General features: G+C 41.2%; 1 protein-coding gene across 3 annotated transcripts in view; it reads right to left on the reverse strand.

The window, feature by feature from the left end:
• Positions 1-3,246: 3,246 nt before the first annotated feature.
• The window catches only part of VSTM2B (V-set and transmembrane domain containing 2B), a 71,913-nt gene continuing 58,677 nt past the window's right edge, over positions 3,247-16,482 (reverse strand). For all 3 annotated transcript variants that reach the window (XM_066584195.1, XM_066584193.1, XM_066584194.1), the window contains one exon: positions 3,247-3,816. In XM_066584195.1, coding sequence (XP_066440292.1) covers positions 3,728-3,816 — 89 coding nt within the window. In that variant the 3' untranslated portion in view covers positions 3,247-3,727. The remainder of the gene's footprint in view (positions 3,817-16,482) is intronic.

Below are 16,482 nucleotides of genomic sequence, written 5' to 3' on the forward strand. Positions count from 1 at the left end.
AGTCTCTTTTCCCCATACAGTTACAATCCAAATTGTTTAACCAAAGACCTGGGTATACTAATAGATCATAGACTGAACATGAGTCAACAATGTGATGCAGCAGCTAAAAAGGCAAACACAATTCTGGGATGTATTAAGAGAAGCACCGAGTCTAGATAACGTGAGGTAATTACCCCCCTCTACTCTTCCTTAGTCAGACCTCATCTAGAATACGGTGTCCAGTTCTGGGCACCCCTCTTTAAAAAAAGACACCGACAAACTGGAGCAAGTTCAGAGAAGAGTTACCAGGATGGTGAGCGGTCTGCAAATCATGTCCTATGAGGAACGGTTAAAGGATCTGGAAATGTTTAGCAGAAGAGAAGGCTGAGAGGAGACTTAGTAGCTGCTACAAATATCTGAAGGGCTGTCATAGTGCAGAGGAATCAGCCCTATTCTCATCTGCACAAGGAAAGACTAAAAGCTATGGGACAAAACTGAAAGGGAGGAGACACAGATTAGATATTAGACAGTGAGGGGATCAATGAGTGGAACAGGTTACCACAGGAGGTGGTAAGTTCTCCTTCAATGGAAGTGTTCAAACAAAGCCTGGACAGACATCTGTCTGAGATGATTTAGTCAATCCTGCACTGAGCAGGGGTTGGACCCGATGACCCTGGAGGTCCCTTCCAACTCTACCATTCTAGGATTCCATGACCCTCAATTACAAATTCGGTTTATTTGCCAAATTTACAAACTTTTAGCTATTTGAAAGAGGCGGTCACACAAGAACAATTTAAATAACTCCACACAAATAATATAACAGGTGATTTCTCCAAATTCACCACCAAATGCCACTTTTAAGACTCCTGTAGTCTCAGAATTATTCACCCTCTTCATGAGGAGCATCTTTAGCACTCAGTAGAGCTCCTTTTGTTGCTATCAGCCGCTGCAGATGTGATTCATCGCCAGGCAGCAGCTTCTGACAGCATTCCTGAGGAGTCTTACCCCATTCCTCATGGACAATGGCCTCCAGGTCACTGATATTCTTGGCTTTGCATGCTGCAGCCGCCTTCTTTGTAGCATATGCTTCATTACTGCTCCTCCAGACATACCACTGATCCACAGGCCCTAAAAGTTGCAGATTTGTTTCATTGTTCCATAAAACAGAATCCCAAAACTTCTGTGGCTTATTTGTATGGTTTTAGCATATTGGAGGCAACTTTTCTTGTGTTTCTGGGTCAGTAGAGGTGAATGGCTGAGAGTTCGGGCATGAAGACTGTCAGTGTTTAGTATGAGCCTTACTGTGCAAACGGAAACTTCAGTGCATGTTGCCATCAAATCTTGCTGCAGGCCTTTTGGAGTCACTTGACGTTTTTTGACCACCTGCCTCTTCAGGAATCTGGTGGCAGACGGTGATAGTGCCTTCTTTCTGCCACATCCAAGTGTTCCTCTATCATTGAAGTTGTGAACTGCTTCCAGCTGTATCTCTAGGAACACTCAGTGCATTTGTATCTTTTTCCTTGTTTGTACAAGGTAATAATCTCTACTCTTAGTTTTTTGGCCCATTTTCTTGCCTTAAGGCCCCTTTACATGCAACGATTATCGGTAAAATGGCTGCGCTACTGAACGAACTGATGACATTTTAACATAAAATTACAGTACAGAGAATGGCTTTTTATCATCTCCATTTCCTTATTAGCTAAAGTAAACTCAGTACAAGTTGTTTGCTCAGGTGGGAGTGTGTTTATGCAAGGGATTATCTGGCCAGCAGAATTCCATTGTCTCCTCCCCGCAGAGTAAACACATGTTCTCATTATGAATTAAAAGCAAATACTATGAGTACATTTTTTACTTCCCTCAAGTCGGCAAGTCACTCAAAAGACTGAACATTCAAATGAAATGTCTTTCAATCGGTCAAACAATGGTTTTTATGCAATCTAAACACCAGTACTAAACGACAATTAAACAAATAGTACACGACAGTCCGCGTTTGCATGTAATGATTATCGCTCACTTTCAGCATTTGAACAAATTTTGAACAATAATCGTTGCGTGTAAAAAGACCCGTAGCCGTATTTCTAACTTGCAACTTGGGGGGATAATAAGCTGAACTAATTCAACATGTCTTTTTTCAGCCTAACATATTATGTTAGAAACATGCAAACAAACATCACAATCAACCAAGCCCTCACCAATCCAGGTATTTGATGTGTTTTTTCTTAAGCACACCTGATACAACTAATGAAGTTCTTGATTAATTGCACCAGGTGTGCTTGAGACAACATGTGATTTGTAAATGTGTGCTTTTATACGGCATTCCATTCAGGGAGCTGAATAATCCTGAGACTGAAGTAGTCATTAGAAGTTACATTTTGTGTAGAATGTGGAGAAACCACTTGTTCTATTAGTTGTGATGAGCTATTTAAATTGTTCTTGTTTGATTGTTTTTGGAAAAAAGCTAAAAGTTTGTATATTTGGCGAAAAAATTTAATTTGCAATTGGGGTTGAATCATTTTGATTACGGGTTTATTCATACGGGTGTATATCGGTGGAGTTTTCACGCCCGGCCGATATATGCTGCCCCTCTCTGCAATGGTAGGAGGCGGGATGGGAGATAGTGCACTGAGCTCCCGCCCCTTGCCACTGTTTGCAATGGAAGGGGGCGAGACTTAGCTCACCCCACCCCTCCTATTCCAAACAGTGGCGAGGGGCGGAGAGGGGGCGGGAGCTCAGTGCACTAGCTTCCGTCCCATCCTGCCTCCTCCCATTGCAGATAGGTGCAGCGTATGTCGTCTGGGCATGAAAAACTGAATAAGCCCTACAACTTTATGAGGAGCCCAGTACTATAAATGAAGGGTTATCGTTCGGGGTGGGGTTGGGGGGCTGTTATAGGTTTTGCAGCAGCTTCTCTTTCTGCCTTTGTGCAGATACCATTTATCTCTTAAATATTTTTCACAAAAAATTTACTACAATCCCGAAGACTTTTTGGCTGAATATAGAATATCGGTCTATTATCTCAAAATCATTTTATTCAACTGTTATTCAGCATTATACAATACAGATTTTATTTTTTTTTTCGTTATAAACAAATTTTCTTTTCTTGTTTCCAATCTTTATTTAAAAATAAATATTATTGACGGTGAGTAATAATGGATCGGACATGTGCCTTCTGACGAGAAAAAAAGAAATACTGAAATTAAATAATTTAATAAAAATTAAAAAAGAGCAAAATTTAAAAAAAAAAAAAAAAAGGAAAAATCCCAAATATTAAACACATTCTAATTAAAAATATTCTTATTTTTTTTTCGTCTTCGGGAGAACGTTTCTGTCAAACTCAATAAATGTACAGATCATCATAAAAATAACTGTTCAACAGTTCGTGCAAAAAGAACAACAAAGAATTTTTTGTTTTCGTCAAATCAAATGCCTGATAAGTTATGGATCTCGTAACCGGAAATCATATTGGCCGTTCGCGCAGCAAGGCGGAGACCAGACTCTTGGGTTTTTTTTTTTGTTGGAAACTAGACGCGTCATTTCGGGCGGTTCATTTCTTATAAGTTTCTCCAAAAATATGTTTTTTTTTCTTTTTTTTACATCTTATTTTTCACCGTGAAGTGTTTGCCATGCTTCATTCAGTCTGTTTTATCTGTCCTTTCTAAAATTTGCAGCTTTCGTTTAAGGGAGGGATTTGGATAAAGTTCTTATGGGCTGTTTGGTTGGTTTCAGGAATGATTCACAAAATGGTCCATCAGTGGTTGAATAGTAAGAAGACGAGCTGATGAAATATCAACAGGAACGTGTAGAGCATTGGATCGCTGGCCAGATTGGGTCCCGTTCCTGCAAGACAATAGATAGTCTGATTAGAGGACATTCGCTTCTATACATCATGCATGGCAACTGTCAAAATGTCTATCCATTTCTTTCTTAATGCACCACAGCACAGCAGGCGCTGAGCCAGTAGGCGGCGACAGTAAGAAGATCCTCACTTCTTCCCCCCCCGGCACCTGCGCTGCATATAGTATGGGCAGGAACGCAGAAGCTGGGGGAGAAGTGAGGATCTTCTGTGAGCGCGGCAGTGGCATCACAACCCAATCCGAATTGGAAGATTGGAGGGAAATTGGTAATAAATATACCTTACACTGTCTTGTTTTGCCCCTACGTCCGGCCTTCCTGCCTCTTCAGACATTAATGGTATAATGGGCATAATCCACAGAGAGCTCCCAAGTCTCACATGATCGCCATGAGTTTGTCAGCCGGTGCAGGCATAGGTGCACAGTGCGATTCAGCCCAGAAAAGGACAGATCATTTGCACATGCGCCGATTGATGACCTCATAGCACTTGCGCTAGACTTGGGAGTGCTGCCTGGATAATGCCAGGAGGAGGAGCAAAACAAGATGCTAGAAGAGACAGTCCGGCCTACCCACTGGACTCCTCTGCCTTATTTACATGCAGCAATATTATGAACTTTAATGACCCAGGTAGGCTTTTATTAGCAGACATGCAAAGATAATTGTGTAAAAGAGTGGATGCTCATTATTATGCAAATGAGAAGATAAAACAGCACCTCCACAGCGCCACCTATGGGAAGGCAGCATTCTTGCAAGTCAACATCAAACCTTGAAACAAAGCTTGCAGGAATGCTGTCTTCCACTAGGTGGTGCTGTAGAAACATTGTTCCTTCTTTTCATTTGCATATTTCCCAGAGGAGCATGGGTGGCCTTTAAGTCTCCTCAGATCTTCTAGGTGCTCTCCTTAAGGAGAAACGATACCTTCCCGACTCTCATTATTATAGCGCTTGTCTTGGTTTACATTGCTAAAAACTGATGTCAGATTCCCTTTAATAGCATGAAGCACATCAGTTTTGATGCCGGATGCTTCACTGCACAGGAAAAAAAAACACTGCACGCAGCATTTTTCTGTTCGCCTATGGATGCCAAAGAGGTGAAGGAAGAGCACAAAAATGTCATCAGTTGTATCCATCTCAGGCATAAAATAACTGGCTGAATACAAGTGTGAACCTAGCTTCAAAGGCCAAGTTAAGTCACATGTCTGACAACCAGGTGGCGCTCATCGCTGTCTGTTTCCAACGGCAACCAGCAGAATTTTTAAGACAATTCTAAATAGAAATAATTGCATTAAATCAGTGAAGCGAGGCGTCTGCAGAATTACTCAACTCTTCCTGTACTGTGAGATGCTGAAGACAGAATTACACCTTGGACACGAGCCCTCGTTAATTAAGCTTAAAACGAATGTCTTACCTACATTAATTCATTTCTTAATTAACTCTCTTTTCCTGATACGTAGCTTATGTCATGTTCAGTACTCTGGTATAAAAAGGACAACAGTATTACAGAGGTGATATATTTCCTGGCTAACCAGAACACCCGGGATCCTTCAGGCTGATAACAGAGAAATAAGCACATTATTCTGCTATATGGCTTCACATCCTGCCCATAGACATTGGGGGAAGTTCAAAGTATGCTGTAATGAAATGCGCCAAATTTAGTTACAGGCGTATACATCTTACTAAATCTATCAAATCTCTGGCACCGGAATGCCAACCACTCAGATTTGCGCTACACATTTATGCCAGTTTAAATAGACGCATTTAAAAGAACAGGTTCTATTTGTGTGCATCTCACAATGCACAAAACTCGCCCAATTTAATTGCACGTGTAAATGCACTCTTCCCCGAGTTAAATAGAGCAATTCTGTCTGTCTGCAGTCACCACTAGAGGGAGCTCAGGTGCTTACTATATACTGAGTGTAATGCATTATCAGTATGCAGCAAGCGTCTGAGATCCCCCTAGTGGTGGTCATGGGCAGCCAAAATCTTTTATTATAACTATGTCTATTCAGGGGATTTGGAACTGTGTATCAGAAATACTGAGCCCTGACTGATATAAAGGTATCAGCAGAGCATGTTAAATCTAAAGACAGCATTATAGTAAAAAGTGGAGATTGTGATTTATAATCAGACCAGAGTACAGTCCCAACAAAATCAAGGAATCATCGCCCTCCAGTTTCCAAATTTATAAATGATAAGTTTCTTAATGTTTTTTTTTCACCTGCCATATTAAATGAAAATCCTAAAATCTTGCAGTTTTCTGATACTTGCTGTTCTAAAGAGAAAACTTCCCAGCAGCCACCTCATTATCATCACAGGCAGGATTACACTGAGAGGTGACACGTATATATAGATAACACAGGATCCACCAATCACAACAGGTGACGTCACAGCTCACCTCCTCCTCTATGCATTGGTCACAGAGCATAGCTACAACACTGTCACATAAGAGTCTATGGGCGATGCTCACGGTTCACTTCCTGCCCTTCCCTGCACAGGTGACAGAGTGTACCCCGAACACTCTTCAATAGATCTCAATAGGTGAGGGCCACAGCTTACCTCCTCACCCTCCCTGCAAAGGTTACAGAGCATACTTGCAACATCGTTCTATAAAAGTCTATAGGTGATGATCTAAGCTTGCCTGATCCCTCTCCCTGCATAGGTTACACAGTTTACCTGCAACACTGTCACATAAGAGTCTACAGGTGATGCTTACAGCTCACCTCCTTCACTTCCCTGCACAAGTTATATATTGTACCCCCAACACTCTCCAATAGATGTCTATAGGTGATGGCCACGGCGCATTATACATTTACTACTGCGTTTCTCCTTGTCTCTCATTTGAAGGGCAACTGATCAAATTTGCTGATGACATAAAGCTAGGAGGGATAGCTAACACTAGATAAGAGAGAAAGAGGGGATTCAAAAAGATCTAGAAAAGCTTGAACAGTGGGCAGCAACTAACAGAATGGTATTTAACAAGGAGTAATGCAAAGTCCTACATCTGGGCAAGAAAAATGAAAAAGCACATACAGAATATGAGGAATTGAGCGAAGCAGCAGCACATGTGAAAAAGACTTGGGTCTACTAATAGATCATAGACTGAACATGAGTCAATAATTCTGGGATGTATTAAAGGGGTTGTCCCGCGAAACAAAGTGGGGGTATACACTTTGTATGGCCATATTAATGCACTTTGTAATGTACATTGTGCATTAATTATGAGCCATACAGAAGTTATTCACTTACCTGTTCCGTTGCTAGCGTCCTCGTCTCCATGGTGCCGTCTAATGTTCAGCGTCTAATCGCCTGATTAGACGCGCTTGCGCAGTCCGGTCTTCTTCTTTTCTGAATGGGGCCGCTCGTGCCGGAGAGCGGCTCCTTGTAGCTCCGCCCCGTCACGTGCCGATTCCAGCCAATCAGGAGGCTGGAATCGGCAATGGACCGCACAGAAGACCTGCGGTCCACCGAGGGTGAAGATCCCGGCGGCCATCTTCGCAAGGTAAGTAAGAAGTCACCGGAGCGCGGGGATTCAGGTAAGCACTATCCGTTTTTTTTTTTTTAACCCCTGCATCGGGTTTGTCTCGCGCCGAACGGGGGGGCTATTGAAAAAAAAAAAAAAAACGTTTTGGCGCGGGACAACCCCTTTAAGAGAAGCATAGAGTCTAGATCACATTAGGGTCATTATCCCCTCTACTCTTCCTTAGTCAGACCTCATCTGGAATATTGTGTCCAGTTCTGGGCACCCCACTTTAAAAAAGACAGAGACAAACTGGAGCAAGTTCAGAGAAGAGTTACCAAGATGGTGAGCGGTCTGCAAATCATGTTCTATGAGGAACGGTTAAAGGATCTGGGAATGTTTAGCTTGCAGAAGAGAAGGGTGAGAGGAGGCTTAATAGCCGTCTACAAATATCTGAAGGGCTGTCACAGTGCAGAGGGATCAGCCCTATTCTCATCTGTACAAGGAAAAACAATGGGATGAAACTGAAAGGGAGGAGACACAGATTAGATATTAGACAGTGAGGGGATCAATGAGTGGAACAGGTTGCCACAGGAGGTGGGGAGTTCTCCTTCAATGAAACTCTTCAGAGGCTGGACAAACATCTGTCTGGGATGATTTAGTGATCCTGCACTGAGCAGGGGGTTGGACCTGATGACCCTGGAGGTCCCTTCTAACTCTACCATTCTAGGAGTCTATGCACCCAACACTCTCTGATAGAATTCTATACGTTATTGCCACAGCTCACCTCCTCCCTCTCCCTGCACAGGTCACAGTGCATGTCCACAACACTCTCCCATAGAAGTCAATGGGTCAGATCCTGTATATTGTGCCAATGCTGTAAAGCATATATCTAAATGCTGTTAAGAACAGCTCAGATGGCCGCCCCCCTAGTCAAGTACTGAAAATAGACAAAAAAAATCGGCAATCAGAAAACAGATTAGAAAACGTTTAACTATTGGGCTACGATTAGTACAAATATAGATGATGCATTCCCTTTAATAGAGCCTACACCTATGGACAGAAGCATTGGTTTTGGGTTGATATCCCTTTAAGACTTCACATTTTGTCCCTACGAGTGGAGCTTTTGGGAACAGGCAGAACTGCCCGCGATGTCAGGATTCGGCTTCCTATATATTTGTCTTAACAGCTGTAACATCTTGTGCCTACAGATGAAATTTCAATTTGTGCAGCCATCCGGCCCATGTGTAGTGGTTTGCAAAATCACATTATATTCAATTATCCTCCTCCACACGTCGCGGTATAGAGAACGGTATACAGTGCGCGCCGCGCCATAATGAGAAGTAAACATGTCAGGATGCCTCCCGCATTTATTTATTCAATGAAAATGTAAATGAGACGCGATGAGACTCCTGCAGGTCCTCCGAGATCCTCAAGGCTGGAGCAGTGGAAGTCTTAGGATTTACCCGTCCGCCGCTGGCAGCCATCTTTGTCATAAAATACCAATAATGAGAATATCACCCGTGATCTTGTTCTAACTGTTACCAGCGCCGGTAATGAGGATCACGGCTGATTGTTCCCAATCTGTGTTACAAAGACCTGTATAAAGGGTCGGACATTGCTTTGCAGGAATGCTGCCATCCAGCAGGTGGCGCTGCAGAGGTATTGTTCCATCTTCCTTAGGGTGGACACCCACTTGCTATACGATAGCCTTGCGATGCGAGAGAGAGTGAAAACGCATGATAATGAAACCAATGATTATTAATGGTTTCATTCTCATTTGAGATGTTTTCAATGTAACCTCGTATCGCAAAGAAGAATGGGCGATATTACCCATTGTTATCAATGAGGCAAGCGGCAGCAGCGCAAGCCCCATTGAAAACATAGAGAGAACATTGCGCTAACCTGACACAGCTGTGACAGCTATGGCAGAAGTCCGTGATGCTATCCTATTTCTTTCAATGGGGCTGGCACTGCTGCGGCCCTATTGAAAGCAGTTGGTTTGCAGCGATGATTTTCGGGAAGGGCTTAAAATATATGCCCTTCCCTGAAAATCATAGCAAGCTGTAAAAAAAAAAAAGTAAGAAAAAGGATTAACTCATCTAGTAGAGCCTTCTGGTTCTTCTCTTCAGCCTCGGCAGTCTTTTTCTCTGTTCTGGAGGCCAGGGATTGAAAAATCCCCGCCTCCATAAAGTGCTGCCTCTGATTGGCTGAGCGCTGTGGTCAATCAGAGGCAGTGTCCAGCAGTCATTGAATGACAGCTTAGTGCTGCCTCTGATTGGCTGAGCGCTCAGCCAATCAGAGGCAGCACTTTATGGAGGCGGGGATTTTTCAATTCCTGGCCTCCAGAACAGAGAAGAAGACTGCCGGGGCTGGAGAGAAGAGCCAGAAGGCTCTTCTAGGTGAGTTAAATTTTTTTTTTTTACTTTTTTTTTACAACTTGCTATGCTTTTCAGGGAAGGGCTTTTATTTCAAGCCCTTCCCCAAAAAATCATTGCTGCAAACCCACTGCTTTCAATGGGGCCGCGGCAGTGCCGGCCCCATTGAAAGGAATAGGATAGCATCACGGACTTCTGCCACAGCTGTCTCAGCTGTGGCAGAGGATTCCTTCATCCCCGCGATCCCTGTGGGGGTGAAGGAATCCCCTGCCAAAGCTGTCACAGCTGTGTCAGGGGAGCGCTATGTTCTCCCTATGTTTTCAATAGGGCCTCATTGATGACAATGGGCGATATCGCCCTTTCTTCTTTGCAATGTGAGATTACATTGAAAACATCTCAAATGAGAATGAAACCATTGAAAATCGTTTGTTTTATTATCATGCGTTTTCACTCACTCTCGCATCGCAAGGCTATCGTATAGCAAGTGGGTGTCCACCCTTATTTACATATATTTCCCAGAGGAGCATGCATGGCTTTATAAGTCTCCTCACTCGCCTCCCAGGTGCTCTCCTTAAGGAGTGATGATACCCTCCCGACAGAGATTGCCCAAGCACTTGAACTCAGTTATCTCTGTCATTGAAATGAATGCAGCGGCTGTGCAACCTCTGCTCCATTCCGACCAGACCCCACTCTCAGAATTGGTGGGGGTCCTATCATTTGGACTCCCACTGATCATAAAGTTGTTCCCTATCCTGTGGATATTCCCTATCATTTATATATGGAATTGTTCTTTAAAGGGCTTGGCTGGCTGTAAACTATTGATAGTCTATTGACAATTTTGGTCTTGAATAGTAGAGTGATGGGGTTCCGTCACCAGGCACCCTATCGATCAACTGCTCACCAACCAGTGCACTCATGTACTGAGCTAATTTCTGCAAGAAGCAGACAGCTCTGTTCTTACTGCAGTGGTCAGGCCTGGTATGGCAGGTTGGGTTATTAATGGGATTAATAAAAAATTTGCCTGAAATACCAAACCTGATCACTGCAGAAAGAGTGGAGCTGTTTGCTTCCTGCAGAAATCACTATATGGTATGTAGTATAGTGTTCAAGCATGAGGCCTGCTGCTAGGAATCCTGCACTTATGGGCACAGGTAAAAACCCTGAATGCCATGGCTTCCAAATCTATAGGCAGAGAACATGGACTGTATAAAAGGCTCTAATATTCTGTTGATAGCACTGAGGAGAGCAGATAGATATGAGATAGATACATAGATATGACATAGTATGCTAGGCTGAAAAACGACAAATGTCCATCCCGTCCAGACAGTTTCCACCCTCCTTTTTGATCCAGAGGAAGGCAAAAAAACCCAATTTGGTAGAAGCCAATTTACTCTATTTTGGGGGAAAATTCTTTCCCGACTCCATAATGACAGTCAGAATATTCCCTGCATCAATGTTTGAAAAGTTCCTACCTGACTCCGAGACCCGCTGGTTATTTAATGGGATCAACAACCTGCTGGTTATTTAGTGTCTATATCCTGTAATATCGCAGCGCTCTAGAAAGCCCTCTAGCCCCTCTTAAACTCCTCTATGGATTTTGCCATCACCATCTCTTCAGGCAGAGAGTTCCACAGTCTCACTGCTCTTACAGTAAAGAACCCCTTTCTGTGTTGGTGATGAAACCTTTGTACCTCTAGACGTAGCAGATGTCCTCTCGTTACCGTCGCAGTCCTGGGTGTAAACAGATCATGGGAGAGATCCTTGTATTGTCCCCTCATGTATTTATACAGAGTTATTTGATCGCCCCTTAGGTGTCTTTTTTCCGGGGTGAATAATCCCAGTTTTGGTGCCTCTCTGGGTATTCCAGTCCTCTCATACCATTTATTAGTTTAGTTGCCCTTCTTTGAACCCCCTCCAGTACTGTAACATCCTTCCTGAGCACCGGTGTCCAGAATTGTGTGCAGTATTCCATGTGGGGTCTGACAAGTGCCTTATATAGTGGGAGGATAATGTTCTCGTCCTTCGCCCCTATACCGCTTTTAATGCACCCCGAGACTTTACTTGCTTTTGCAGCAGCTGACTGGCATTGGTTACTCCAGTTTAGTCTACAATCCACTAGTACCCCCAGGTCTTTTTTCATATCACTTTTCCCTAGCAGTACCCCTTTTAGTGTATATTGGTGACATCCATTTCTCCTGCCCATGTGCAGAACCTTACATTTATCAACATTGAACTTCATTTGCCATTTTTCTGCCCAAGCCCCCAGCTTATCTCGGTCCGCTTGTAGCCGCACATTGTCTTCCGTTGCATTAATTATATTGTATAATTTTGTATCATCTGCTAATATTGATATTTTGCTGTGCAGCCCCTCTATCAGGTCATTGATAAATATGTTGAACAGAATGGAGCCCAATACTGAACCCTGTGGCCCCCCACTAGCAACGGTGGCCCAATCAGAGTACGAACCATTTATTACCACCCTCTGCTTTCTATGTCTGAGCCAGCTCTTTCCCCAGATACACACGTTATCGCCCAGTCCGAGCTGCCTCATATTATATAATCAACCGATTATGCGGCACGGTGTCAAATGCTTTAGAGAAGTCCAGATATACAATAGATATAGATAGATAGATAGATAGATAGATAGATAGATAGATAGATAGATAGATAGGAGATAGATAGATAGGAGATAGATAGATAGATATGAGATAGATAGATATGAGAGAGATAGAAGATACATATGAGAGAGATAGATAGATAGATAGATAGATAGATAGATAGATAGATATGAGATAGATAGATAGGAGATAGATGGATGGATGGATAGATAGATAGGAATTAGATAGATAGATAGATAGATAGGAGATAGATAGATAGATAGATAGATAGATAGATAGATAGATAGATATGAGATAGATATGAGATAGATAGATAGATAGGAGATAGATGGATAGATAGATAGATATGAGATAGATAGATATGAGATAGATAGATAGGAGATACATAGGAGATAGATGGATGGATGGATGGATAGATAGATAGAAATTAGATAGATAGATAGATAGATAGATAGAAGATAGATAGATAGATAGATATGAGATAGATATGAGATAGATAGAGAGATAGATAGATAGGAGATAGATGGATAGATAGATAGATAGATAGATAGATAGATAGATATGAGATAGATAGATAGATATGAGATAGATAGATATGAGATAGATAGATAGATAGAAGATAGATGGATGGATGGATGGATGGATAGATATGAGATAGATAGATAGATAGGAGATAGATAGATAGATATGAGATAGATAGATAGGAGATAGATAGATAGACATGGGATAGATAGATAGATAGATAGATATGAGATAGATAGATAGATATGAGATAGATAGATAATAGATATATAGATAATAGATAGATATTAGATAGATAAATAGGAGATAGATAGAGAGATAGATATGAGATAGATAGATAGATATGAGATAGATGGATAGATAGATTGATAGATAGATAGGAGACAGATGAATAGATGGATGGATGGATAGGAGATAGATAGGAGATAGATAGATAGATATAAGATAGATAGATATGAGATAGATGGATAGATAGATATGAGATAGACAGATAGATAGATATGAGATAGATGGATAGATAGATATGAGATAGACAGATAGATAGATATGAGATAGATGGATAGATAGATATGAGATAGATATATAGCCAGATAGATAATAGATACATATGAGATAGATAGATAAATAGATAGATATGAGATAGATAGATAATAGATAGATATGAGATAGATAGATAGATAGACAGACAGACATGGGATAGATAGATATGAGATAGATATATAGCTAGATAGATAATAGATATATAGATAATAGATAGATAGATATGAGATAGATAGATAGATAATAGATAGATATGAGATAGATAGATAGATAGATAGATAGATAGATAGATAGATATGAGATAGATGGATAGATAGATAGATAGATAGATAGATAGATAGATAGACATGGGATAGATAGATATGAGATAGATATATAGCTAGATAGATAATAGATATATAGATAATAGATAGATAGATATGAGATAGATAGATAGATAGATATGGGATAGGTAGATAGATAGATAGATAGATAGATAGATAGATATGAGATAGATAGATAGATAGATATGAGATAGTTAGATAGATAGATATGAGATAGATAGATAGATAGATAGATAGATAGATATGAGATAGATAGATAGCTAGATAGATATGAGATAGATAGATAGATATGAGATAGATAGATATGAGATAGATAGATAGGAGATAGATAGATAGATAGATAGATATGAGAGAGATAGATAGATAGATATGAGAGAGATAGATAGATAGATATGAGATAGATAGATAGATAGATATGAGATAGATAGATATGAGATAGATAGATATGAGATAGATAGATAGATATGAGATAGATAGATAGATATGAGATAGATAGATAGATAGATTAGGTTGGATTTTCTAACACATTTTGGATATTTATCATTATCTCTGTAGATTTCTCCAGTGTTTATATATAAAATATCTTATTACTAATTTTTCATAACAATTGAATTATAAAAATAACAAATAATTACAATCCATCCAACTTTACTGAAAATATAGAAAAGTGAAAAAAAAGTTATTTTCTTAAGCCTGAGGATGCTTTCTTATCAGCATCTCCGCCGTGCGACTGTCATACTCTTGATACATTGTTTCTCCAGAAATGTCACCATTCCTTGAAGAGTAACGTCAGGAGCGGCCGGGACACTGGAGGATAAGGGCAGCCGTGACACTGATGAATAAACAGCCGGTGTTGGGGCTCGCCTGTCGCTTTCTTGCTCGCTCCTGTTGATTAGCGGCAGCTATTTTTAAGAACCAATTGTCAGGGAAGAATATTTTCAGCTTTTGATTTTGATGACTTTTTGACAGCGTGATTTGATAAATTCTTCCTAGCCGACCCGGGATTAGAGGGGAGGGGGAAAACAAAATTAGCCGGAATACTTGATTTTAACATTTTCTGACCAAGACAAAAATATAAGAAAAAACAAGAGCGTACATCCACTGAAATCTTCAGTATATCCACTGCGCATCGCCACCACGGCCATGAGAGCTCTGCTTACACATAGTGTTGATGGATTTACTAGTTGACTCAAATCTGGGCACTAGGTGGCAGTGTAATCCTTTACAAGATTAGATAGGAGGCTACTAAAAGGGGTTTTCCAAGACTCTAATACTAATGGCTCATTGGCAGGAGAGGTCATCAATAGTAGATCAGTGGGGGTCCCATAGAAGACCAGCTGTTTGACAAAGCCATGATGCAGGGGTGAGCATCCTGGCCATCTGCCTGCATACCAGACACAGCGCCATACATTGTATAGTGGCTGTGCTTGGTATACCAGCTCAGTCCTATTCAGTTGAATGGGACTGAGCTTCTCGCAGGTCATGTGAATGATGAATGCGATATCACTTGCACATGCAAATGCCCCAGCCTCTTCAAACAGCTAATCGGTGGGGGCTCTGAGAGGCAAAGCCCCAACAATTAGCAGTTTGATAGGTCATCAATATTAGAGTCCCAGAAACCCTTATAAAGACTATGGACACATTTAGGGGGACAAGTTCTTTCACTTAATGTATGTGTTTTGGTCTGTCAATCATTTTTGCAATAGGGAGTGATTAAAAATTTTGCAACGTTTGTCTTCTGCAGCTTCTACATATCACTGTATTTAGAAACTGCAGACCGAGTCTCATTAGGAGATTTAACAGTGAGGCTGGACTGTTAGCTTAGTTCCCCTCTGCTCTCTCCTCCTGTACCTTCTCATCAGCTTTCACAACAAAGTTTATATTTGCAGTGAGTGTAGGTTCAGAGCTTCACCGACCTCCATAGACATGTATATATATATTAGTTTCCAGTGCCGGGCTTAGGCTAGCTTTACAGACTTTTTGGGGGCTTCCCTTGTCAATTGCAATTTAATATTGCATTGATAGGTAATCTGCCTGTATTCTGCTTGTGCAGAAAGCAGTAAGATAGCAGCATACCCACATGGGAACAACTCAGTGCATAAATATTGTACCAGAACCAATCTCATAACATGAATACAGCCCCAGAACCAACATTAATACATACCAGAACCAAGCTAAGTACATAAATACAGCCCCAGAACCAACCTTAGTACATACCAGAACCAACCTCAGTACATAAATACAGCACCAGAACCAACTCATAACATAAATACAGCACCAGATCCCATCTCATAACATAAATACAGCACCATAACCAAGCTAAGTACATAAGTACAGCCCTAGAACCAACCTTAGTACATACCATAACCAGGCTCAGTACATAAATACAGCACCAGAATAAGCTAAGTACATAAATACATCACCAGAACCAAGCTCAGTACATAAATACAGTCCCAGAACCAACTCATAACATAAATACAGCACCAAAACCAAGCTAAGTACATAAATACAGCCCTAAAACCAACCTTAGTACATACCATAACCAGGCTCAGTACATAAATACAACACCAGAATCAAGCTAAGTACATAAATACAGCCCCAGAACCAACCTTAGTACATACCAGAACCAAGCTCAGTACATAAATACAGCACCAGAACCAACTCATAACATAAATACAGCACCAGATCCCATCTCATAACATAAATACAGACGCAGAACCATCCTTAGTACATACCAGAATCAAGCTAAGTACATAAATAGAGCACCAGAACTAGACTCAGAACATAAATACAGCACGAGAACCAACTCATAAC

The sequence above is a fragment of the Eleutherodactylus coqui genome, chromosome 11 (genome assembly GCF_035609145.1).
Source record: "Eleutherodactylus coqui strain aEleCoq1 chromosome 11, aEleCoq1.hap1, whole genome shotgun sequence".
Classification (NCBI taxonomy): Eukaryota; Metazoa; Chordata; class Amphibia; order Anura; family Eleutherodactylidae; genus Eleutherodactylus; species Eleutherodactylus coqui.